Source organism: Bubalus bubalis, chromosome 17 (genome assembly GCF_019923935.1).
Source record: "Bubalus bubalis isolate 160015118507 breed Murrah chromosome 17, NDDB_SH_1, whole genome shotgun sequence".
Lineage (NCBI taxonomy): Eukaryota > Metazoa > Chordata > Mammalia > Artiodactyla > Bovidae > Bubalus > Bubalus bubalis.
In genome coordinates, this window is record NC_059173.1 from 67,511,864 (window position 1) to 67,539,696 (window position 27,833).

General features: G+C 37.9%; 1 protein-coding gene across 16 annotated transcripts in view; it reads left to right on the forward strand.

The window, feature by feature from the left end:
• Positions 1–27,833, forward strand: part of ARFIP1 (ADP ribosylation factor interacting protein 1) — a 135,563-nt gene that overhangs the window by 56,518 nt on the left and 51,212 nt on the right. For 9 of the 16 annotated variants that reach the window (XM_006051678.4, XM_025268187.3, XM_006051682.4 and 6 more), the window contains 3 exons: positions 14,836–14,944; positions 22,084–22,179; positions 23,716–23,828. In XM_006051678.4, coding sequence (XP_006051740.2) covers positions 14,836–14,944; positions 22,084–22,179; positions 23,716–23,828 — 318 coding nt within the window. Of the gene's footprint in view, positions 1–14,835; positions 14,945–20,307; positions 20,405–21,644; positions 21,808–22,083; positions 22,273–22,529; positions 22,613–22,719; positions 22,910–23,715; positions 23,829–27,833 lie in introns of those variants that run through there. The other 7 variants (XM_044930543.2, XM_044930535.2, XM_044930544.2 and 4 more) reach the window with 7 other exon arrangements.

The following is a 27,833-nucleotide window of genomic DNA, read 5'->3' on the forward strand; positions in this document are numbered from 1 at the left end:
GTAAGTACAGTGTCGCCAGGAATGTTCCTCATTACCTTATCTCCAGGGCCTGGCAGCAGTGCTGCGTGTACTTGATAATCGGGCTTTCATTAGATGTTTGGTGAATGAATGAACAAATACTAGAATGAGAACTAGAAACACAGTTTCAAGAGTTCTGTGGAACAACAGGAAGAAACATACTTTAGACTGGACACATCCTGTGTCCTTAATTTTCCAGTAGGCATCATGGTCATTGTTGTTGTTGTTGCTGCTGGAAATTTTATCGTTTTGAAAGTTTTTATTGTTATTTTTCTTTTACTCTTTTTTTGTTGTTGTTTTGTTAAATTGTTTCTCCGTTCCCCTGTACTTATCAGTTTGGATAATATACTTCAGCAGTCTAAAGACTTGAGAAAGAATAGAAGAATAGGAATTACAAGAGCCTGTTTTGAACAGATTTCCTCCCCTCACCTTAATAATGTGACTGTCCATTTATGTATCTGCTTTTCCCAAGAGCTTGCAATTACATTTAGGACAGAGATAGTATATGCACACTGTACAGCTTATGGATCACAGTAATTTTTCAACAAAAGATTGAGTTTTAGTGTGACTTAACTTTAACATTGGAGAAGGCATTGGCACCCCACTCCAGTACTCTTGCTTGGAAGATCCCATGGACGGAGGAGCCTGGTGGGCTGCAGTCCATGGGGTCACTAGGAGTCGGACACGACTAAGCGACCTCCCTTTCACTTTTCACTTTCATGCATTGGAGAAGGAAATGGCAGCCCACTCCAGTGTTCTTGCCTGGAGAATCCCAGGGACGGGGGAGCCTGGTGGGCTGCTGTCTCTGGGGTTGCACAGAGTTGGACACGACTGAAGTGACTTAGTAACTTTAACATATTTTCTACCTCATTCATCCTACCCTGGAGTTTGAATACCATGTGATGAATGTTTCTGCGTTACCTGAAAAATTTAGTAGCTCAGTCACATTTGATGAGGGCTTTTCCCTAAGGCCAGTTTTTACCAGATGTATATCTTGGACACTTTGAAAGGTATGGCAAATGTTTTTCAAGGAATGTTTAATCCTTGAAAATATAGATTCATTTTAATATTTTCTTTGTAAAGTATAGAATATATTCTTAGTACTGTTAACCACAAATTAAATTTTAAAATGTGTTTATTATATATACATCTATTAAATTAACTCTGGATTTGTATTCCTGTTTGGGAAATAGAAAATTGTGAATAAACATAATTTTTAATGAAAGGCCGAAGCCCTGTGTATTTTGGTTATAATTTTTAGATTGTGCCTTTATAAACAAATGCTATCATGGACAACTTTCACTATCTAGGAGAAATTGTTTTGAATGTAGTTACATAAAAATATTTCCACAGTAATAGTGTTTGAATGAATTCGGAATTTTCTTGATGCAAATTGGTACATGATTTCATTCTTATCAAACTTCAGTACTACTTAGAATCAAGACTGTAGTCTGGATGCAGGGGTTGGGGGGGGGGGCAGGAGAATAGACAGTAAACTATCAGAAGATAGTGATGCTTTAGATTCTTGTTAAAAGTTTGTTGAGGGACTGAGAGGGAAGTGGGCAGGGGGAGAGAAGTGAGATTGAGATTGTGCGTGTATATACCTGTGTGTGTGTGTTGATAAAATGGAGAGAGCAGGCAAGATAGGAGATTTGCTGTCTGGATCACGTGCAATAACAGGTATGAGAGGAGACTGTGGTCATAAAATAAGTTGTTAGGTTTAAAATTCCAAAAGTGTTGCTTCTGAGCAATGACAAGGTTCAAAGAGTGGCCCTGGGAGTCCCAGTTGCGTAAGTAGAACTGGCGTGAAAGATGAAAGGCATTGTAGCTGAGATGTAAGTGTAGGTTGGGTGTATTGTATTAGTTGAGTATATTTTTTTATCTGTCATTACACTTTTTTGGCCCCTTGTCTAACCACATATCACCAAATCTGAATCAAACTACCTACCTTACCCTTCCTACAAGCACACCGAGGGGGACAAATTATACATAAGACTGTTATTACTACAGCCCATCATTCTACATCAGTGTAGGGAGACGGGCTCATGCAGTAGACTTTATTTCAAGTATTTCACAATTTATATTTAAAAAAAATGCAACATACTACATGCTGTATGTACATTAGTAGAATGTTTTTGATGAGCTATGAAAACTCAGCTTAGATGCCTTATGTATCACTTTGGAAGGATTGCAGACTGAACATAGAATCATTCCCTGAACGTGTGCCCAATGTAGCGTGCAAAACGTGGGAACACCCAGGATAATAGTAGGAGTTGTGGACAAAACGGGAAACCTGGGTGTGTCGGCGCCCTGGGCTGGCTGAGAAGAAGGTAGGTGACCGAGTGGAGTAGTTTGGCCATCCACAGGGCGCTGAGGGGTGGAAGTGAGCTGCACCAGGGACAGAAAGCGGTTCCCTATGGCAGAGTTCCTCAGGACGCAGACAGAGGATTCCCTGCAGCAGAGTCATCTGGCTTACTTGTTTGAAATTCTGACTCCTGGGCTCCACACTCCAACTTAACAAGAACTACAGCAGGCGGCTAAGAAAAACTGCGTTTTTAGTAGTTTTCTCAGATGATTCTTACCCAAGCTAAAGTTTGAGAACTGGTAGTTTACCGTGGAGAGCTGAGAAAATGCTGCCCCTCCCTCTGCCCGCTTGATAAACAGAATGTTGGAGAGTAGCCCGCTTTGACCAGTGTAATTGTCAGAGAGGACACCATGAGGAGGCTAAGGATGTTGTAGTCTGTTTACAGCTGGGTTGGGAGTGTAGAAGTCTGGTGAACCACAGCTTTGCTTCTGGCAGATACTCCTTATAAGTAGCTAACTGTGAAAACAACAAAAGGCGATTTTAAATTACCAGAGTTCATAGAATATTTAACAAAATTTTCAAGCTGTTTCTTTTGAAATTATATAAATGCTTTGGAAGGTTTTATCTGTTTTGAAGAATGAGATAAGATGTGTCAGTTCAGTTCAGTCGCTCAGTCATGTCCGACTCTTTGCGACCCCATGAATCGCAGCACGCCAGGCCTCCCTGTCCATCACCAACTCCCGGAGTTCACCCAGACTCACATCCATCAAGTCAGTGATGCCATCCAGCCATCTCATCCTCTGTCGTCCCCTTCTCCTCCTGCCCCCAATCCCTCCCAGAATCAGAGTCTTTTCCAATGAGTCAACTCTTCACATGAGGTGGCAAAGTACTGGAGTTTCAGCTTTAGCATCATTCCTTCCAAAGAAATCCCAGGGCTGATCTCCTTCAGAATGGACTGGTTGGATCTCCTTGCAGTCCAAGGGACTCTCAAGAGTCTTCTCCAACACCACAGTTCAAAAGCATCAATTCTTCGGTGCTCAGCCTTCTTCACAGTCCAACTCTCACATCCATACATGACCACAGGAAAAACCATAGCCTTGACTAGACGGACCTTTGTTGGCAAAGTAATGTCTCTGCAATTGAGAAAATTAAATAAGTATTAGTACTACATATCTGCTAAATGCTATTAATGTCAAAAAGGAATAAGATAGATGGTCTTAGGGAACTTGCTGTCTTCAGGAAGAGAGAATACAGACAAACACTGTTGATGCTGTGTGAGAGGTGATGTTCTTAGCCTGGTATGGCATGGTGTGAGAGAAAGGATACGAATGACTAGGGAATTGCTCTCCAAGCCAAATCTAAAGGATGAACTAACCAGACGAAGAAGGATAAAGAATAGTCCCATCAATAGGAGACCATAGAATTGAAAATTCACCATTATTGGAGTGGGGAATATGGGGGCAGAGGTGTGCGAAATGCACCTGAAGAGGTAAGTAGGGATAAGGTTCTGTAAAACCTCAGAACCATGTGGAGGTTCTGACTTTACCTAAAAGTGGAGGACTTCAGACTTTACCTGAAATGATGTAAAAACTTGAAGGGCCTTGTGGCATTTTCATTTTAGAAAGTTGTTTCTGCCTACTGTTCAGGGAATCCGTTTCAAGGCTGACAAGACTAGAGACAAGGGAGACGTTTCAGTTAGGTCTCCACGGGAAGAAGGAGAGTGAGACTTTGGACTTTGCTCTCAGGAGAGAAACTAGAGCCTGTAAAAGACCCCGAGCCATTTTTAAAGATGCAGATAGGAGGAAAACTGGGAAGATGCAGCGTGAGGAAACTAGGGGGAAGAGAGTCTGTAGTGTATAGACTGCTTGGAGAATCCGTACAGATGGTTGGTGCTTACAATGTATGCCTAGCAAACTCCTCCCTCTTAAGCTTTTTCCTCCTCTCTCTGAGTAGAAAGGGAATTCTCATTAATAAATCTCTAGTTCTGCTTCTTTGTAGTGTTGTGCGTCTTATTAAGGATGTGTATTTTAAAGCAAATTTGCCAAACATTTGGTTTTTTGTTAATTTTGCACTAACTTTAGTTCAAAAGTAGATTACTATGCTAAATTACAAGGTTACGTTTTTAATCTCATACTTATTCTTACCTCTGTTAAAATATGCAAATAGAAGCAAGTCATTTTGGTTGAAAATGAGCCACCCCCTCATAGCTTTATGGAAGCTGTAACTACAAGTATTAACTTATGTCCTTTGAAAAGAAACTGTACGTGAAACTTTTTTTGACGAAAGCATTATATTTTAATTGTGTGAAGATTTATTTTTAAAAACTATTAAATACTCCAGTATTATATAGTATTATCCTAGTAGCTTGAACAGAAAGTTAACTTCAGGTTTATACTGTTTTATTCAGTTGTTAAGCATGACTTTGCAAAGTCTTAAACCTTGAGTTGAATGTGAGCAATATAAAATTGCAAAGTAAGGATTTTACATTGTTGGTTGCAAATAGGCTCGTTATCTCCCAAGTATATTCTGGAAACTATAGAAGGAAATGCAGTAGCAGCTATTTTAAAAATTACTAAGGTAGTCACATGGAGAAGGCAATGGCACCCCACTCCAGTACTCTTGCCTGGAAAATCCCATGGATGGAGGAGCCTGGTAGGCTGCAGTCCGTGGGGTCACAAAGAGTCAGACACGACTGAGTGACTTCACTTTCACTTTTCACTTTCATGTATTGGAGAAGGAAATGGCAACCCACTCCAGTGTTCTTGCCTGGAGAATCCCAGGGACGGGGGAGCCTGGTGGGCTGCTGTCTATGGGTTCGTACAGAGTCGGACACGACTGAAGCGACTTAGCAGCAGTAGCAGCAGCAAGGTAGTCACAGCCTCACCACTGAGACATTTTAAAAATTTAAGAGTTATGTAAAAACACATTTTAAAGTTCTTGTGAACTATGGGGCTAAATTATATTACTTAGAGAATGTGTATTTTACAGAGAGCATTCAAGAAGCTCGTAAAATACTGAGTGTTTTCTCACAGGTCATGCATTCCTCTCTCATAGAGCATATGGTTTTGTGTTGGAGCAATGTAACAGTCAGACAGCTATCAGAATGGTAATTCTGTTCACACTCTGAATGGACCTGTTCATACCACTTTGGTTAGGCTCCTTCTGTTAGTAACAATTTAAGCAAAGGAGCCATAGTGCTTTTCAGATGTTACAGCTGTTTTACATACAGGACAGGAGGCTTTTTTCCTGGAAGAACTTTTTGTTTGTTGAGTAAAGGACCCTTGGGAGACCACTGGGAGGGGTTTGAGTGAAATGTAACATCCTCAGACAGCTAGCAGCTGTTCTTCCAGAAACCACGCATGACAAAAGGGAAGCATCCCGTAACTTCTGAAAACTTAGGGGGTGAGAGGTGTACATCAAACTTACTATTGAACCCATTCCTGTCTCCTCTCTTCCCAGCTACTACTGCTGCATCTCTCTTTGGGGAATTTGCACACTATTTTGTGACAGGACAGATGATTCAAATGAGTAGAGTTCTTTCAGTTAAGGTCTAAGAACACAGTAAACACAACTCTCTTGGCCCTCTCTTCCCCTTTGCATGTTGCTTACGGGTTTTACCCCTCGTATTTTGAGAGATGTCTTCATCACTTTTCCTTAGGGAGAGCTGAAAAGCTGTCATGACTTGGGGCAAAGCAATACCTGGGGAAACCACTCTATAAATAATTGCCCTTAATAACCAAATTCACAAAGTTTAAGAAATATCTTGGTGCTTTGACATTATTTACTTTGTAAGTGATGATTATATGGTTTTTAATATGTGGTTTTAACGTTAATACAAATAAAAGGATCACTAATATTTAAAACTAGAAACCATTAATTTAGTACATTAGTATATTAAAAAATAAACTGGGAAGGTAAAGATGATTTATTCAGCAAAATGAACAGACTCAGAGATTTGGTTTTAAAATAGGAAGTAAGTAAAAGTGAGGGTTAAGAGTGTTTTTAATTCGAAGTGCTCCCCCAAAACACTACACAGATGAAAAAGATGTCCTGTGACAAGAGATTTTAAGTGACACTAGAATATAAATGAAATAGAATGACAGTTGTTGTCTCTTTTGTACCAGTAGGAAATTACAAGTGGAGAATGTATTTGCATTAGTATGTATAAACTTGAGCAGATTCTGAAATAATGAGTTTTAAAAGATATTTGTTAACTAAATTGTTTAAAGACAACATACTAGGTAAAATAAATTCCGAGTCTTTAATAAATTGCTGGTAGCTATTTACATTTATGATAGATTAATTAATATTGTTTTTTGATGCTTAGTCCTATTTCTGTGTGGCCTTTTTCCCATTTGTAAAATAGTAGTGATAATACTACTAAATGAGGTTATTTTAGGCAGTTCTTCCTTTTATAGTTCCAAATGCGTTAATTTTGGTTGCTGCTGCTGCTGCTGCTAAGTCGCTTCAGTCGTGTCCAACTCTGTATGAACCAATAGACGGCAGCCCACCAGGCTCCCCCGTCCCTGGGATTCTCCAGGCAAGAACACTGGAGTGGGTTGCCATTTCCTTCTCCAATGCATGAAAGTGAAAAGTGAAAGTGAAGTCACTCAGTCGTGTCTGACTCTTTGTGACCCCACGGACTGCAGCCTACCAGGCTCCTCCATCCATGGGATTTTCCAGGCAAAAGTACTAGAGTGGGGTGCCATCGCCTTCTTCTAATTTTGGTTGCTGTGGTTTAATTAAATAATGCCTGTCCCCAACACCACAGCTCAGATTGCTGTCACCACACTGTATTAAGTGTAATTGTATAAAGTACATGGAGAAGGCACTGGCACCCCACTCCAGTGTTCTTGCCTGGAGAATCCCAGGGACGGGGGAGCCTGGTGGGCTGCCCTCTCTGGGGTTGCATAGAGTCGGACACGACTGAAGCGACTTAGCAGCAGCAGCAGCAGTATAAAGTACAAACTTAGACTATAAATGGCCATGTGAATACCAATGCATATCATGATTGTTGTGTAATCATGTCACTTTCAAAGTCTTTTGGTGATGGTCACTGTATTTGCTATTCATTTCATACACAGATAGCAAATCATGTGGCTGTGTTATCACCTCGTATCTTGCTCATAAACCCATGTGATATTTTACAGAAGTGGATAAGCAAAAGGGGATGGGTGAACAAAGATAGAAGTGCAGCAAAGAAATATAAAAGGGTAACTGTGGAAGGAGTGAAATTCAGATCAGACCTAAACGAGTTGTAGGGGAAATAGCTGACCCATCGGTCTGTTGGCACTGCTGCACTGTTGGAGGAGCTCTAGATTTGAGCCAGAGGAACTTAGTGAAAGCTCACTTAAAAACATAAGCAAGGAAAGAATCTTTAAAGTTTTGAGATGAATTTTTGAAGTTCATGGAATGATCAGTTTTTCCCGTTAACCACTTTGCATGGTTTCGACCTGCTTGTTTATTTTTACAATCTTGATCTTGCCCTGTCATGCAGAGTGAGGACCGACTGTATGTAAAGTGCTTAGAACAATCCCTGGCACATAGTAAGTTCTCGAGAAATGTTTGCTATCGTGATTATTACTGATAGCACTGATTAGTTGTAAAGATGATTTTAACAGAGGAGCACAATGGCTAACTTCAACTGAGTGCCCCAAAATATGTACTGGGTATCTTGCCCATATTATCTTATGTTTTTTTAAATTTTGTTTTTTATCTTTGTTACTGCTGCTGGGTCTTGGTTCCTGGGCATAGGCTTTCTCTGGCCGCGATGAGTGGGGCTCCTCTCCCCAGTTGCAGCACATGGGGCTTGTTACGGTGGTAGCCTCTTCTAGAGCTCTGGAGAAGCGTGGGCTCTCGGGCAGGCAGGCCAAGATACTCTGTGGCCTATGAGATCTTGCCAAAAACTACAGAACATCGTGGAAGGAAGTTAAAAAAGATCTAAATAAATGGAAGGGCATCTCACGTTCATGGATCAGATGGGAATCTCCCCAAATTGATCAGATTCAGCACAGTCTCTATCAAAATTGCAGCTGGCTTTTTTTTTTTTATTTTAGAAATTGACAAACTGATCAGATGTAAACACAAAGGATGCAGAATGCCCAGAGAATTGAAAATGAAGAACAGAGTTGTAGGACTCATTACTTCTGATTTCAAAACTTACTACCACAAAGCTACAGTAATCGGAACAATATGGTACTGACTTAAGGATGACATACAGATCAGTGGGACAGAATTGAGAGTAGAGAAATAGATCCTACATTTATGGTCAGTTGAGTTTCAGCAAGGGTGCCAAGACAGTTTTCAATGTGGAAAGGATGCGTGTATGCTAAGTCTCTTCAGTTGTATGACTCTTTGTGACCCCATGGACTGCAGTTCTTCAGGCTCCTCTGTCCATGAGGTTCTCCAGGCAAGAGCAGTAGAGTGGGTTGCCATACCCTCCTCCAAGGCATCTTCCTGACCCAGGAATTGAACCTGCATCTCTACATCTCCTGAATTAGCAGGTGGGTTCCTTACCACTAGCAGCACCTGGGAAGCCCGTGGAAAGAATAGTCTTCAACAAATGGTTCCGGGACAACTGGATATCCACATGTGAAAAATGAAGTTGAATGCAGACTGCACACCATCGCTCTCACCATAGTTAGAAATTAACTGAAAATGGATCTATAACTTAATGTAAGAGCTAAAACTATAAAACTCTTAGAAGAAAAACTTAGTGGTGGATCTTTATAACCTTGGAATAAGCACTTTAGTTTCTTAAATATGATGCCAAAATCATAAGCAACAAAAGAATGAATAGGTAAATCAGACTTTATCAAAATTTAAAACTTTTGTGCTTCAAAGAACACCATGAAGAAAGTGAACAGCCAAGAAAGTGGGGAAAAAATATAAGTCATATCGCTGATAAGTGATTTTTATCTATATCAGTGAAATGATAAATGCCCCAATTAAAAACGGGGCAATAGATTTGACTAGACATTTCTCCAGGGGAGATATTCAAATGCAAATAAGCACATGTAAAGATGCTCAGCATCATTAGTCATCAGGGAAATGTAAATCATCACTTCAGTAAGGTGCTGCTTTACACCTGCCTAGTTGACTGTAATCAAAAAGACAGATAATACCAAGTATTGATGAAAATGTGGAGAAATTAGAACCTTCATACATTGCTTTTGGGAATGTGAAATGATATAACCCTTTCAGAAGACAGTTCTGACAGTTCCTTGAAAAGTTAAACATAGAGTTACTATCTGACCTAGCCAGGAGTATAGAATAATGTCCAAAACTTGCTTGAAACTCAGCATCCAAAAAATGGAGATCATGGCATCCAGTCCCATCACTTCCTGGCAGATAGATGGGAAAACAGTGGAAACAGTGACAGTCTTTATTGTTTTGGGCTCCAGAATCACTGCAGATGGTAACTGCAGCCATGAAATTAAAAGACACTTGCTCCTTGGAAGAAAAGCTATGACAAACCTAGACAGCCTATTAAAAAGCAGAGACATCACATTGCCCACAAAGGTCTGTATGGTCAAAGCTATGGTTTTTCCAGTAGTCATGTACGGATGTGAGAGTTGGACTATACAGAAGGCTGAGCACTGAAGAATTGATGCTTTCAAATTGTGCTGGAGAAGACTCTTGAGAGTCCCTTGGACAGCAAGAACATCAAACCACTCATTCCTAAAGAAATCAACCCTGAATATTCATTGGAAGAACTGATGCTGCAGCTCCAATACTTTGGCCACCTGATGCGAAGAATTGACCCATTGGAAAAGAGCCTGATGCTAGGAAAGATTGAAGGCAGGAGAAGGGGACGACAGAGGATGAGATGGTTAGATGGCATCACCAACTCAATGGACATGAGTTTGAGTAAGCTCCGGGAGTTGGTGATGGACAGGGAGGCCTGGTGTGCTGCAGTCCATGGGGTCTCAAAGAGTTGGCCATGACTGAACAACAACAATAACAACCAGAGTAAGCAATACACAAAAAGTGCATTAGTGTTGGTGAGGAGCTGGGGAAAGGTGGAAATGGGAAGTGACCTCTAATGGGTACAGTTTCTTTTTAAGGTGATGAAGATGCTTAGATAATGATGTCTGCACAACCTGTAAACATAAAGACCCCACAGAATTACACACTTTAAAAGGGCAAACTTTATGACAGTGAAGTGAATTCATTGTACCATGGGTACTGTGTGTCTATCATTCAGTCAAGAAACAGAGCATCATTATGAGCTTTTACATCACTGCTCTTTCCCCACATGAGCCACATGGCTCAGTCTCTCATTTTGTTCAGAATTCTGCACAAATTTTACCTCTTCAGATAGACCTTCCCTGAATATCCCATCCAAAATAGCACCCTTTGCTTGTCACTCTGTATCCCTCATCAGTTCAGTTGCTCAGTCGTGTCCGACTCTTTGCTACCCCATGAATCACAGCACACCAGGCCTCCCTGTCCAACACCAACTTACAGAGTTCACTCAAACTCATGTCCACGGAGTTGGTGATGCCACCCAGCCATCTCATCCTCTGTCGTCCCCTTCTCCTCCTGCCCCTGATCCCTCCCAGCATCAGAGTCTTTTCCAATGAGTCAGCTCTTCACATGAGGTTGCCAAAGTATTGGAGTTTCAGCTTCAGCATCAGTCCTTCCAATGAACACGCAGGACTGATCTCCTTTAGGATGGACTGGTTGGATCTCCTTGCAGTCCAGGGGACTCTCAAGAGTCTTCTCCAACACCGCAGTTCAAAAGCATCAGTCCTTCGGTGCTCAGCTTTCCTTATAGTCAACTCTCACATCCATACGTGACCACTGGAAAAACCATAGCCTTGACTAGACGGACCTTTATTGGCAAAGTAATGTCTCTGCTTTTGAATATGCTATCTAGGTTGGTCATAACTTTCCTTCTAAGGAGTAAGCGTCTTTTAATTTCATGGCTGCAGTCACCATCTGCAGTGATTTTGGAGCCCAAAAAAATAAAGTCTGACACTGTTTCCACTGTTTCCCCATCTATTTCCCATGAAGTGATGGGACCAGATGCCATGATCTTCGTTTTCTGAATGTTGAGCTTTAAGCCAATTTTTTCACTCTCCTCTTTCACTTTCATCAAGAGGCTTTTTAGTTCCTCTTCACTTTCTGCCATAAGTGTGGTATCATCTGCACATCTGAGACTATTGATATTTCTCCCAGCAATCTTGATTCCAGCTTGTGCTTCTTCCAGCCCAGCATTTCTCATGATGTACTCTGCATATAAGTTAAATAAGCAGAGTGACAATATACAGCCTTGATGTACTCCTTTTCCTATTTGGAACCAGTCTGTTGTTCCATGTCCAGTTCTTACTGTTGCTTCCTGACCTGCATACAGGTTTCTCAAGAGGCAGGTCAGGTGGTCTGGTATTCCCATCTCTTTCAGAATTTTCCACAGTTTATTGTGATCCACACAGTCAAAGGCTTTGGCATAGTCAATAAAGCAGAAATAGATGTTTTTCTGGAACTCTCTTGCTTTTTCCATGATCCAATGGATTTTGGCAATTTGATCTCTGGTTCCTCTGCCTTTTCTAAAACAAGCTTGAACATCAGGAAGTTCACGGTTCACGTATTGCTGAAGTCTGGCTTGGAGAATTTTGAGCATTACTTTACTAGCATGTGAGATGAGTGCAATTGTGCAGTAGTTTGAGCATTCTTTGGCATTGCCTTTCTTTGGGATTGGAATGAAAACTGACCTTTTCCAGTCCTGTGGCCACTGCTGAGTTTTCCAAATTTGCTGGCATATTGAGTGCAGCACTTTCACAGCATCATCTTTCAACAGGAATTCCATCACCTCCACTAGCTTTGTTCATAGTGATGCTTTCTAAGGCCCACTTGACTTCACACTCCAGGATGTCTGGCTCTAGGTGAGTGATCATACCATCATGATTATCTTGGTTGTGAAGCTCTTTTTTGTACAGTTCTTCTGTGTATTCTTGCCACCTCTTCTTAATATCTTCTGCTTCTGTTAGGTCCATACCATTTCTGTCCTTTATTGAGCCCATCTTTGCATGAAATGTTCCCTTGGTATCTCTAATTTTCTTGAAGAGCTCTCTAGTCTTTCCCGTTGTGTTGTTTTCCTCTATTTCTTTGCATTGATTGCTGAAGAAGGCTTTTTTATCTCTCCTTGCTATTCTTTGGAACTCTGCAATCAGATGCTTATATCTTTCCTTTTCTTCTTTGCTTTTCACTTCTCTTCTTTTCACAGCTATTTAAGGCCTCCCCAGACAGCCATTTTGCTTTTTTGCATTTCTTTTACATGGGGATGGTCTTGATCCCTGTCTCCTGTACAATGTCACGAACCTCAGTCCATAGTTCATCAGGCACTCTGTCTATCAGATCTAGTCCCTTAAATCTATTTCTCACTTCCACTGTATAATCATAAGGGATTTCATTTAGGTCATACTTGAATGGTCTAGTGATTTTCCCCACTTTCTTCAATTAGGAGTTCATGATGTGAGCCACAGTCAGCTCCCAGTCTGGTTTTTGCTGACTGTATAGAGCTTCTCCATCTTTGGCTGCAAAGAATATAATCAATCTGAGGTACCCTCTTGCCCTGCCTTAAAAAATTAAACTTACTACTTATTACAGTTTCTGCTTGAACTGTGGGTTCAAGCAGTCTACCTACAGTCAAATTTTTGTATAACTTTGCCTTTGGTTCCCTGTATCCACAGTTCAGCTCTGAGGAGTCAACCACCTTGGATCTTGTAGTACTGCAGTACAAGTATATTTATTGAAAAAAAAAATGCATATAAGGTGACACAGTTCAAACCTGTGTTTTTCAAGGGTCACCGGTATTTTTACTGTAGTGCATTGTACCTGAGATGCATTCATTTCCTGTCAGTCTTCTCCTTCCGTCACACCTCAGATGAGTCTGATGGACAGAGGTGGTCTGTTTCCTGCAGTGCTCCATGTGTAGTGTCCATAGCAGTGACTGTCGTGAACTTGGTGCTCAGTAGATGTTGATTGAATGAATAAATAAATCCTCTATATTTCAGAGTTCAAGAAGTACTTTTTCTTTTCTTATTCGGTTCTCCTGGACTTCGCCCCTATTCCGAATTCCTCTGATATTGTCTTTACTTTGGCACCAGGTTCAGCTTTTATATTAATATTTGTATATCTTGTCTCTCCTTTATGTTATCTTTTTCTTTGCCGAGCAAGTCTAGCATAGTAAGAATAAGCAGATACTCAATAAATTTTAAGGTGAGCTTATTGCTGTAGCAAGTCTGTTGGTTTGTTTGGGCTGTGCCGGGTCTTCGCTGCCGCGCAGGCTTTTGTCTCGTGGTGGTGCGTGGACTTGGCGCTGCGGCGGCTTCCCTCGTGTGCAGCGCAGGCTCTGGGGCCTGCGGACCTCAGTGGTTGTGGCCCCAGGCTTGAGCGCACAGGCTCGGGAGCTGTGGCACATGGGCTTAGCTGCTCTGCAGCACGTGGGATCTTCCCAAATCAGCCATCAAGCCCGTGTCTTCTGTGTTGGCAGGTGGATTCCTTATGTTGAGCCACTAGAGAAGCCTGCAGCTTCTTAATCTATACGATGTTGTCATAAGTCCCTTAGTTTATTTAACAAATTCATTTACTTATTTGTCCAACAAATATTTATTGAATATGTTAGTGATAATCACTATGAGAAAAATAAAACTAGATAATCAGAAAAGAAGTTCCTGTATGAAGGTTGCTGGAGTTTCAGATTCTAGCTGTACATTATATGTGGTGGAATAGGGCCTTAAGGAAGAATTTCAAAGACATCTTTTAGTGTATCACTAACTTATCATTATGAAGAACCAGTAGGATCTAGTCATAGACTGATTATGAAAATTGGGTAATTCCTCATATCCAAGCCAGAGGCAAGAAAGAACTTTTAGTTGGAAATCTGTGTTTCATGGCTTTCTCTCTTTTCTTTTACTGTAAGACTGAATGTCAAATATTGTATTTATTACAGTTACAAGCTTAATTGCAGTTAGGTTGGCAAATATCAGTAATTTAAAATAAATCTAAATCACAAGAAATTTTCTTTTCCTTACACTGATTGAAGCCCTGTTTACCTAGCTAACCTGCAAATCAGAGGGAAACTTAATATTGCAAGTGAATGATTTATGTTAAACATCACCGAAGGCTCATCAAGATGATATTACACATCACTGAGCTTTTTAATATTAGACATGACTTTTTAGTCATCTTAATTCTGTCCTTGAAATGATTTTCCTTATATATCAGAAGATTCGAAATTTGAAATTGAATTTTAATATCTGTCTGATGCTTAAGTCTAAACTAATGAAACTATTTTATATTTGGTGTACACTGTATCTCTTATAGCAAACCTTGCTTAGTTTGCTGCAGATACACATCATCTTGGACCACCATGATAGCATAAGGGAATACTACACAGTAGAGAGAAAAATAGTTCACCATGTGATTAAAAGGACAAAATTATGCTGAACTGCTATGTGGTGTGAGATGTTTTACAAGATTTTCTCTTTTATTCAAATGTTGCTAAGGATTTGAAGCGTTCATTACCAGCTGGACTTGGTCTCTCAGAAACGCAAATCACATCTCATGGCTTTGACAGTACCAAAGAGGGGGTTATTGAAGCAGGAGCATTTCAAGGTAAGGAACCCATTATTTTTAAAGATGAGCAGAATAGAAGATAGGAGAAGGTCACCAAATGCTATCTTTATTAGAGTTGAGAACTTTGATTTCATGATAAAACACTGGTTATAAACACAATCCTTTTTCTCTTCAATTTAATTTAGTAATTGTTTTAATAGTTGTCTTTATATAAAACAGATTAGTGTGCATAATTTCACTGATTACTACTTGAAAATTGGTTTTAAAATACTGAAAAACTCAAAAATTATATCAAAAATGCAGATTTAAATTATTTTAGTCATAACCACAAAATTTATGTCAATATTGATTTGTATAAATACATATTTCTTATTTCAAAGCAATTAGAAAATGAAATTTTTATTTTTCTCACTATATATGCTGTGTCAGAGGTCTCCTGAGAGCACCCTCCAATAAAGTAATTTTCAAAGAGGACTAACAGGACTCAGTGTAGAGTCATAATCCAGACTGTGATGATAGCAGAAGTATACTGAGCACAGTTGGCAAAGGGTGCCTGAGGTAAAGATTGGGGTCCTTTCCCAGTCCAGTCAAAAAGGACATGCTTCATTCTCCCAGCAGAGCTGTGACAACAAATGTGAAATGCTGCTAACCAAGGAGGATAAATTAGTGCCTAGGGTTCTTATTGGAGATTGTCCACGTAGGCACCCTCTGCCTAGCATGTGCCAGATTCCAGACTCCCAGAAGGAAAGCATAAACCACATTGTTCGTATAAACAGTTTAGGCATAGTGAGCAAGTCTTACAATTCCGGGAATGGTGAGAATCACTCCAAAATTAAAGTTCTCAGATGCCAGTTGAGGGCCAATCTTTTGTAAACTGGTCTTTTCAAAGGTAAATAGTTAGACCTAGTATGTTAGTTCTTTTCTGCATACATTCCATGTATGTGTTTTTTTTCTTTTTTAATATAAAGAAAAATACTTCCTTTTTAAATACTCTTGCCTATAATAACCTTTTTAGGTATTTTTTCATCTTTACACAAGTGAAAGAAAATAAAATCATGTAGATGTAAAAATGGATTGTTTTCTTGACAGAGCTCTAGTTAAAGTAGCAATACTTGGATGTTCAATGAAGTATTTTAATTTTAATACTGCATTAAGTTCAGTTCAGTTGTTCAGTTGTGTCCGACTCTGCGACCCCATGAACTGCAGCACGCCAGACCTCCCTGTTCATCACCGACTCCTGGAGCTTGCTCAGACTCAGGTTCATCAAGTCGGTGATGCCATCCAACCATCTCATCCTCTGTCATCCCCTTCTCCTCCTGCCTTCAATCTTTCTCAGCATCAGGGTCTTTTCCAATGAGTCAGTTCTTTGCATCAGGTGGCCAAAGTATTGGAGCTTCAGCTTCAGCATCAGTCCTTCCAATGAATATTCAGGGTTGATTTCCTTTAGGATGGACTGATTGGATCTCCTTGCAGTCCAAGGGACTCTCAAGAGTCTTCTCCAATGCTTCTCCAGTTCAAAAGCATCAGTTCTTTGGTACTTAGCCTTCTTTATAGTCCAACTCTCACATCCATACACGACTACTGGAAAACCATAGCTTTGACTATACAGATCTAGTCGGTAAAGTAATGGCTCTGCTTTTTAATATGCTGTCTAGGTTTGGTCATAGCTTTTCTTCCAAGGATCTTTCTTCCAAGCATCTTTTAATACTGTATTATAATTTCACAAGTTGAAAAAAATATCTCCATGCCTTTGTACTCTGTAGCCCTCTTGCAGTATTCTATATTTTATTATACTAATGGCCAATATTTTAGTGAGAAACAACTTATATTTTAAAATATATTCCTTGCTAAATGGATCCTAGAAATAGGCATTTAGGGTAATCCAGTATACTGTCTTCTACTCTAGGCTGTAAAATGAGTGGACTTTCTACTGACATCTTTTTTTTTTTTTACCCTTTTCATTCTTATGTTCACAGAAATAAAGATATAGAAAGGCAACACGTGCATCAGTATCGCAGTAGTCATTGCATAGCATTGTGGTGGTGTTCTCTAGGCTTTGAATAACTTTGAAGAACTTTGAATTTGAGAAGGTTGACTGATTGCCTGAGATTATGAACGTTTGAAGACACAAGGCACACTTTGCATGACAACATTTTCCAGCCGGTCACCAATTTCCAAATTTAAATGTCAACATAGAATTAAAAAAAAAAAAAAAAGACTTTTACAGTTAAGATATTTGAAGATTTTCAGTGAAATTATTTGGCTGACATTTGGTTTTATCCTTTCCCCTTAAACAGAATAGTATATACAATAATCAGTCAGCTGGCATTGTAACCTGTTGTCCGTGAACAGGAAAGTGCCTGTCAGTTTCATGTGCTTATAGATCCATTGTATTCCCTCAGATTGCAATAAAAAATATGTTTTGTGATAATGGCAGTAATTTATGTCTGAATTGACTTTATAAAACACTTTTTAAAACAAGCTACATAGTTAATCAGTATGTTTAAAAGATAATCATTCTGTCATACTCAGATTCATTAAGCATTTACTGGAAAGTTGTAGTTAAGTGTCCTTGTTTTGAGGCATGTATACATAAATTAGAATGAACATGATTTTCTCATGTTTAAAATTTAGAATATGTTCTTATTGTTGTTCAGTTGCTAAGCCGTGTCCAGCTTTTTGCAGCCCCCATAAACTGCAGCATGCCAGGCTTCCCTGTCCTCCACTATTTTTGCTCAAACTCATGTCCATTGAGTCAGTGATGCCATCCAACCATCTCATCCTCTGTTGCCCCCTTCTATTTCTGCCCTCAATCTTTCCCAGCATCAGGGTCTTTTCCTTTGAGTTGGCTGTTCACATCAGGTGGCCAAAGTATCGGAGCTTCAGTTTCACAATCAGCCCTTCCAATGAATATTCAGGGTTGATTTTCTTTAGGATTGCCTGGTTTGGTCTCCTTGCTGTCCAAGGGACTCTCAAGAGTCTTTTCCAGCACAATTCGAAAGCAACAATTCTTCAGCGCTCAGCCTTCTTTATGTCCAGCTCTCACATCTATCTGTACATGACCACTGGAAAAACCATAGCTTTGACTATATGGACCTTTGTTGGCAAAGTGATATGTCTGCTTTTTTGAATTTTGAGTTTTAAGCCAGGTTTTTCACTCTCTTCTTTTACCCTCATCAGGAGGCTCTTTAGTTCTTCCTCACTTTCTGTCATTAGAGTGGTATCATCTGCTTATCTGAGGTTGTTGATATTTCTCCTCACAGTCTTGATTCCAGCTTGTGATTCATTCCAGTCTGGCATTTAACATAATGTACTCTGCATATAAGTTAAATAATCAGGGTGACAGTATACAGCCTTGTCATACTTCCTGCCCAATTTTAAACCAGTTCATTTTTCCATGTAAGGTTCTAACTGTTGCTTCTTGTCCTGCATGCAGGTTTCTCAGGAGACAGGTAAGGTGGTCTGGTGTTCCCATCTGTTTAAGAATTTTCCACAGTTTGTTGTGATCCACACTGTCAAAGACTTCTAGCATAGTCAATGAAACAGAAATAGCTGTTTTTCTTGAATTCCCTTGCTTTCTTTATGATCCAGTGGATGTTGGTAATTTGGCCTCTGGTTCCTCTGCCTTTTCTAAATCCAGCTTTTACATCCAGAAGTTCCAGTTCACATACTGTTGAAGCCTAGCTTGAAGGATTTTGAGCATTACCTTGCTTGTGTGTGAAATAATGTACTTTATGTACAAATAATGTACTTGCTACCTTGCAACTGTGTGGTAGTTTGAACATTCTTTTGTATTGCCCTTTCTTTGGGATTTGAATGACCTTTTCCAGTCCTGTGGCCACTGCTGCTTTCCCCCACATTTGCACATATTGAGTGCAGCACTTTAACAGCATCATCTTTTAGGACTTGAAATAGCTCAGCTGGAATTCCATCACCTCCACTAACTTTGTTCGTAGTAATGCTTCCTAAGGCCCACTTGACTTCACACTTCAGGATGTCTAGTTCTAGGTGAGTGTCCACACCATCATGATTGTTCAGGATATGATAGTTCTGTGTATTCTTGCCATCTCTTCTGCCTCTGTTAGATCCATACTGTTTCTGTCCTTTATTGAGCCCATCTTTGCATGAAATATTCCCTTGGTATCTGATTTTCTTGATGAGATCTCTAGTCTTTCCCATTCTGTTGTTTTCCCCTATTTCTTTGCACTGATCACTGAGGAAGGCTTTCTTATGTCTCCTTGCTATTCTCTGGAACTCTTCATTCAGTTGGGTATCCCCAAGAAAACGAAATGCAAGAAGATTAAAGTCTTCTTTAATCTTAAGTCTGAGAAAGCCTTAAGAATACCTTAGAAAAGAAGAGGAGTGAAAGGCAGAAGAGCAGTGAAAGGCAGAAGAGAAAGGGAAATAGATACCCAGCCAAATGCAGAGTTCCAGAGAATGGCAAGAAGAGATAAGAAAGCCTTTTTAAATGAACAAAATTTAGGATATATGTCTCATGAAAAAATGTTAGGAGTTGGGGCTCTGTTAGCTTTCTGGGAAAAACTGAATGATAACTTTATAAGGACCCTTTACCATTTATTTTTACATTTCTGGGGCAAATTTAGAAGAAATTGTGCTTAAATTCAGTGTAACAATAAATATTGAAATCTACCCAAGAAATACATGGTAGAATCAATAACAGTGAAAACCATGAATAAGTCAAAACTCTTAAGAATGAGTTGTTCTTGGTATCTGAGTTTTGTTTTAGTGGGGTTTTGATCATTGCATACACATTGTTCATATTCCTAGACTTCTCCTGTTGAGAGAAAGCTGAGCTAATTCTCCAAATTTCATCAATTAGCAAAAGCCTAGAGTTTTAAGAATTATTTTTGTTGGAATGATTTACTTATTTGTGAGTGATTTTAGTAACTAAATTAGTCTGACTTAAAGATTTGAAGATACAGAGAACAATTAACCCTTGAAAGTAAAGCAAATAGTTGAAGGTCTGTACTTACCTCAGCACTATGTCTTTTTGCTACTTTAGTTTGGAAAGTTCTGTATCACTTGTGACATATATGTTACACATATCTCATGTTAAATCATGGGATTATTTCTTATGCAAGATTAATAAACAATAATAGCCAGAACAGCAGAGCTCTCTGTTCCTGGGATTATCACAAAATGGAATTATAGTAGTCATTGTTTATTGAACTCTTCTTTATGTAATAGTAGAGAGAGAGTTTTTGTTTAAAATAGTGATTGCATTGGATAATCCATTAAATGCCTTCCAGCTTAACAAGTAATTTATGGATTGATGTTTTTTGTATTGAATTTAATAATGGAGATATTATGGTATGGATTCAGAACACCTGAGAATCTAATAAGCTATTTAAACCTCTCTGAGCCTCTTTTTCCCTGTAGTTTAGCATCAGACTAGTTGATTTCTGTTGTCCCTTCCAGTTTTAAATTTTTGTGGTTCAACAGAATTTTTTTTGAAAGACAGGTATCTCATTTTGAAAGGTAATGCCATTCTATTTAGATACATTGTGTGTTTTGGATTTTAATGTTAGATTCAGTCCACATTAAGTATTCCTTATTATTAAAACTGGTAAAAAAAAAAAAAAAAAAAAAAAAAAAAAACTGGTGACTGTTCCTGATCAGAACTTAGTATATCTGGGATATGAGAAAGTTGACATTCATTCTTATTGGAATATTTTAATTATAAATTTGATATGTGTTCTTAGAAAACTGGAAAAGAGTGTAGTTGTAATAAATTTATCTTAGAAACATTAAAATATATTCAGCTAAATGTGAAGGATGTTAATAATTTTTTCAGTTTCCTTTCAATGATCACTTCCCTAAAGACATAAAACCTTTAGAATTTAAAATAGTCAGTTGAAGCTGTACAGTTTTATGCTGGACATTAGCAACAATGTTGGGTACTCAGTTTTTCTTAACTTTTTTAAAAAATTAAGGCTCAGAGATGTTGAGTAATTTGCCAGGGTGTTCCTGATACTATTTGATAAATAGAGCCAGAATTTCAAACCCAGAGTTAGAATTTTAAAACTCAGTGTGTTTCATTCCAAAATTGTATTCTTTCCTCAGGTTCTCAAACTAAGCTGTGTTTGAGAATAAGTAGCTTCTAAAAAACTACTGTTGCCTAATGAGCAGCATGGTGACTATAGTTAATAATAATGTATACTTGAAATTTGCTGATCTCAGGTTTTCTCCCCACACACACGAAGATGGTAACTATGTGAGGTGATGGATGTAATCATTTCACAGTGTATACATATATCAAAAAAATCACTTTTTATACCTTAAATATATGCTATTTTTATTTATCTAATAAATAAAAGCAGAAAATCAATCGAATAAAAAAGCTAAAGCTTCCCCCGCCCCCCGGAAAAGCTCTAAAAATAACCTGTTTCAGTGATAATCAGTAGATCTTGTGGAATGTCTCAGGTATGTTTTAAAAGCTTCAGAAGTCTTATGATTAATCAGAATAACACTCTGTATTATCACTTCTCAGGCTTCAAAACACATACAAATCACCTGAAGATCTTGTGAAAATGCAGATTCTAGTTAAGTAGGTCTGTATTTCTGATGCGCTCCGAGATGACATAATTGATGGAAACCCCTTGCATCCATACTATGAGTAGCAGTAATCTGTACTAGGTGATACTTGATTTATGATTTGAAATTTTTGGCTATAATTTCTGTGAAGGGTGATTCATTCACATTTCTGTGAATGTTAATGATAAATTTGATACAAGTGTTACATGCCTTTGGCTTTCTACTTGAAGAGCTTCCCTCCCTATGTTAGAGTAGCAAGTTCTAAAATGTTGAGTTAAGCTTTAAAACCATTCAGCTGTGTCCTTTAATCACATACTTTTAATTGATTTGAAAACAGCCAAGTCCAGGTAGAGTACTGATTAAACATGATCTTACCAAGTCTCTTCTTACAGTTATGTGTTTTGTTTGGTTTTAATACTTCTAAGAAAAGTTTATGTAAGAGCTCATCCTGGTAGCATCCATTTGTTACTCATCCATTTCTGCATGGAAGCAAGTCTATTAGTTCCCAGCTTTTAATCCTTTTTTTAAATATTTTAAAGGAAATGTCAGTACAGCTATATTCAAAATGTATATTGTGTGGAGGAAGAGAAGCATTTTCACAGTGAAATGTCTGCCCTTTTCAGGTTCCCCAGCACCACCTCTGCCATCTGTTCTGTCTCCTAGCAGGGTGGCAGCTAGTCGACTGACTCAACAAGGAAGTGATTTAATTGTTCCTGCAGGTATTCACTGCACTGATCGGATAAAGCCCTTCTTGCTACCGCTGAAGCTAAACTAACTCACTCAGTTTCCTATCGCTTGCTTTATGTTCTTAGGTGTGTTATTCTGGCTTTTTTGGTAGCTGTTTTTTTTTGTTTGTTTGTTTTTTTAACAATAAGGAAAGTGATCTCTCTAGCCATAGCTTACCTTTCTGGCTTTTCAAAGTTTATTAGGCACAATCTCAAACATGAAATTTAATTAACTTTACGAGAAAAAACACATTAAAGTTTGATTCATTTTTAATCTACCTTTCTTTTCTTTGCTCTGGAAAATGTTGCTTTACTTATTTGATCCTAAACTCTTGGCTTTGCAGCTCTGCCATCTGTTTTCAGTTAAATAAAAAAGGACTTTCAACAGTTGGGTTGTTCATTATTTGGAATGAATCAAGTGGAAAAGGTTGTGTCTTCCTTTTTTCAACTTTGACTTAACAACTAGTTGTCAAATTGCTTCAAAATACTATGTAATTTTCCAGTTATGCCAAGTGAAAAGTACTGGGAAAAACCTATTTCTTTGCATTGGATTTGCTTTTCACTTTAATATTGCTGACTATTAAAAAAAAGGCAAATTTACATGAAATGTTAATATTTTATACTTTATGTGAGAATTTTGTAAATTCTTAAATGCATTTGATTTTATATACTGTTCTCCTTAGATTATGGTAAAACTGTGGTAAAGCCTGGCCTGGCTACAGGGGTGAGAGAAGAAATTTTTGCTGACTCTAACCTTTTAAAACCATTTTATAAAATGTTTTCTCTTGTCTTTTTAAAAAATTGTTATTTTAAAATTATGTTTCTATCCCAAGTTATTAGCATCATAAATGTTACTAAACATGTTCTTCTGTAAAAAATATTTTACTGTGAGGAACTGTATAGTTGTGGAGTTGCTGTTATGTCATAATTTCTTAATTGTTGAAGTAATGCATTATCAGGGCTTTATACTGCCTGTATTAATTATGGCTTTGGGGGAAGTGCTGGCTTTCTTGAGGAAAAAATGAGGCACAATGAAGGTCTTGTTTAACAAAACCTCTTATACTACAGTAAGATATTTTTGATGACTATCTAAAGTTATAGTATTTTTAAACCCTCTAAAATTTTGGTAACATTGTGTTGTTGCTGTCTTCTGTGTAGTATAATGAAAGGAGATCACTGTGAAGAGTGTGAGCCTTTCAGATTTTTAATGACAATTTTTTAAGAATCATTAGGTTATAAGATAAATTGTGGAAATTTTATTTTCCTTGAAGTAAGTAGCAGTTTAGAGAAGAAGGCCTATTGCAGCATTTTTTTTTTTTTAAAGAAGATGGACAAACCAAAGAAATTTTTTTTTACAGTATCAGGAAATCATCCTTAAAATGATTCCAAGAAGTCCTAGTCCTTTACTTTGTGGGAACCTTCTTATTTCTTTAAATGCATAAGTAGTTTGATTTGAACTGCATCAGTGTTTTGTTTTCTTTCTACTTGTCTGTGTGGTTTGCATTTTTATCTTTTGTTCTGATGTTACAGGTGGCCAGAGAACACAGACAAAAAGTGGTCCAGTTATTCTAGCAGATGAAACTAAAAATCCTGCCATGGAAAAGTTAGAACTTGTTAGAAAATGGAGTCTAAATACCTACAAGGTTTGTAATTTTTTTTAATATTTCCACCCCAAGTAGCTCTAAGAATTTCATTTGAATGTTACTCAAATTATTATTTTGCAATTATATACATGTGTAGGAGAGTATAATGCTCTTTCAACATAAATATACAATTAAAAATACTTTGTCTTACTGATCTTTGCATAAATGTAGTTTTAGAAGTCAGTAGGTTGAGTTCTAAAAAGAGCTACTAAAGTTCTTATTAATTGACAGATAGTACATAATTAAAGAAGAAATACGTTGTCTGGGAGCACATTTAGCTGTAGAACTGCCATAGATATGTTTGGCACAACCTCCACCTTTTTGAAAATGCCGAGAGGTGTACTAGTTTTCCAAAGTTTGAAATTCTCTGATCTTACTGTAATAACCAAGCACTAAACTATACAGACAGTGTATGAGTTGGATTTCAAAGTTTATTGTTGTTAAGTGTATTGCTTCAGAGTAAGTATTGATTAGTTTTCTTACATTCTCCTAAAGTAAATAAGCAAAATTTACTCTAAAGCAATACAGCTATATTTAATGTGTTACAAATAGATAGCTCAAACCCCAAATTCACTTAGTACCTTTGAATCTTAACAGGGATGAGACAGTAGAATTCGTAGGATAGTTAAGTGGATGAAAACCCTAACAGTTCTATTTAGAGCATCAGCGTTAACGCTCGCTCTGTTTGTGAATTGGTAGTGGGCCTAGTGGTCTGTAAATCAGGAATTGTCTGTATTTTTATACAGGAGTCTCTGATGTGTCTTCTAAAGAGCAATACAGAAGTGCATTTATTTTTTCAGTTAGTATTTTTAAAGTATGATCTGCAATTTTCCACAAAAGTACAGGTTTTCTTAAGAGGATAAAAGTGCCCTGAAACTGCTGCATGAAACTTTCCATGTCATGTAGCTCATGTCAGTGTAGAACTGAGAAATGCCAGTGGTAACCATCAAAACTTGATGCCTGCTGAACTGTTCTCATTCAGGATATTCTGTTTGCCCATTGCCCCTTTTGTTCTCAAGGATGTGGATGCTCTCATTCCATGAATACTGTTTTTTCTTTTGTACTCCTTCATATCAGAGCAGTTCATCCAAACGTTCAGATGTCTACTTTATCTTCTCACTGATTCCACATGCCCAGTTAATTATTAAATGGACTCTGCCTCTTTAATATTATTTGACTTTATCCTTGTCTCCATCTTAGCCTTCACAGCCATGTGATTACTCTCTTACATTACTGTAGTAGCTTCTCAACAAATTGTCTCATCCTACAGATTCTGCTCTGCCTGACGTGGTTCAGTTTGCTTAAATCCTTCCCTCGCAATCCATCTACCTTTCCGTTTTTATCCTGCTGCTCCTCTCTTCCACCCGCAGATCTCGTGATCCATACCTGCTTATCCAGAGATTTCCTAAACCAGCTGTGCTTTCTCACACTCTGCAGCTTGTTCTGTGTTTGCCCGCTGCCTGAAATTCCCCTTCATACTCCCTTTCGTTTCACTTGTTTATCTTTCATACCAGATTCAGTCTCACTTATTTATTTATTAAATTCATTTATTCAGTCATTCCTTTGTTCATTTATTCCTGAAATTTAGCCACACATTTTGAGCCTAAAGAATACAGGTCTTATTTTTGAGCCAAATCCTAATAATCCTAATTTGACAAATTATCAAGTTTAATTTTTTGTCATTTTGGCCTTCCTCTCTTGTGTCAGTTGTGTTTTCCTGTTGCTTATCTTTTTTTTTTTCCCTGTATGTGTGTGTTTATCAACTGTTCTTTTCTTCTTTTACTTCTACAGTAATCAGAGTTGAATCCTTACTAGTTTATAGTTATCTCTACCTTAACATGGGGCTTCCCAGGTTGCTCAGATGGTAAAGAATCCTTCTGCAATGCAGGAGACCCAGGTTTGGTCCCTAGGTCAGAAAGATCCCCTGAAGAAGGGAATGGCTACCCACTCCAGTATTCTTGCCTGGAGAATTCATGGACAGAGGAGCCTGGTGGTCCGTAGGAGTCTACAGGGTCGCAAGGAATCGGACACGACTAAGCAACTAACACTTTCACTTTTTTTCTGCAGTACTGTACCACATTCAGATTTTCTGTTATTGAAAATAACCAGACTTCATAATGTATACACATGGCACAGTACTATGTGAAGGAGTTATCATTCTTTCAGTGATCATTTTATTTTTAACTGAAAAATTTTTTTCATCAGAATAATTTGTGTATCTCAATCTAAGTCAAAAGAGAGAAAGTCCTAGCTTACATGATTTTATGGAGTTTGTAGCTCAGTGTGTCTGGACTGACATACAACTGTGTTCTTCTGTCTTTTTGACCTTTTTAGTCCAAATTATGAGCCGACATAGGACATTCATTGTCATTAGGATAATCCTTCAAGTGTTGATTCTGATTTGTGCGTATCATCCATCGTACTCTGAGGAATTTGATTCTGGCTGTGACTTTGATTCTCTTTCATGGACTTCAGTTTCTTCATGATTTTTGTTTTTAATTTCTTCTGTTTCTGTTGTCTGGCAGACACTTTAAAGCTTTTACTCAAAGAGGATATTAGCACTTCTTATTGGTGTTTAATAAAGGAAGTGCTAATATTGGCTCCAAGGTTAGTCTGGTGATTAAAACCAAATATGTAAGAGAAGTGATTTTAAGTTTAGCCCTTGAACCTATTTTCTTAAATATTATTTTAATCTACCTGATTTTATTCCAGTTTGAATCCAAAATTTATTTTCTTATTTTCTCTCATCTGCAGGAATCAGTGTGAATAATAAACCCTGGTTTGTCATTTTTGTTCATTTTTGTATTTTGCAAATATAGAATATAGGGTACTTGTAGAAGTCTGTCTTGTTTTTTAAAGAATAATCTCAGTTTTAGCATTCAGACCTATTTAATGTCTCTTCCAAACATTAAATTCTTTTTAAAAATGTTTTAAGAACTTGCCACTAGTATTCATACCTTTAGCAAATTAATATTTATTGGCTTAAAGCCAGTATCTTTTAAACTTTCATTCCTGGCTTTCTTACCATATTATTTATTTACTAGTTTATCTGTTTCCACTGTTCAGGTTCTGATATTTACTTTTAGGCTCCCTTCTTCCCTATCCTTTAGTCTTAACAACTTTCTTAACATAGTATCTGTCTTTTGCTGCCATTAGCTTATTCTTTTCCTTGTACCTAATTGTTTTATTCTAAGCTCTTGGTGCTATTTAAATACTAATAGTATCCAGTGATTATCTTGTAAATTCATGACCTGTGCGGTGGTGATTCATGGTATTTTATACACTATTTATCATTATTTTGTATCATCATTATTCTCCCAAGTAGGAAATCTCTGTAGAGCAATAATTTACTTTTGCTTTTTCCTGCCTGTTTAACTTTACTCCATTTGTCCTTTTATCCTCAAAATAAATCATTAATTTATATGGAAAGCTGGACAGGACCACAGATCATGGTAAGTCATCTGCATTTTCAGGGACTTTGGAGAAGGGTAAAGAACTGAGAATTTTTAATTGTCTTCTCTTTTAAACTTGCTTTATAATATATACTGAAGGTATGTAATATATACCTTTGATTTTGCACTTCAATTTCAGTATTTACTAGGAAGCAACTTAAATAAAATTCTGTTTTTCTGTGATCCTATGAGAAACTTGCTCTGGGACCCTGATGAGTGGGGAAATGCCTCGCACTTTATGTTTTCTCACTGCAGCTTTCTTTACAAAGCCCCACAGAGGCTGTCTGTAGCATTCTCACCTCCAGATTACTTAGATTTCCGTGAGAGCGGTTAGTTATCTGTATTGGAATATAAGCTCTGAAGTTCAGTTTCAAAACTTGTTTAAGGTGTCCAGATTTGATGCCTTATACTCTTGCCTTACTTTTCCCATTGCCATAGCTTCCTGGAAACAAAAAAAAAATTTCCTCATTAAACCTTTGACCTTACTGTCTGCTTATCACCATTATTTCTGTAAAAATAATGACCACTCAGACAAAAGTAGACATTTCTTTCA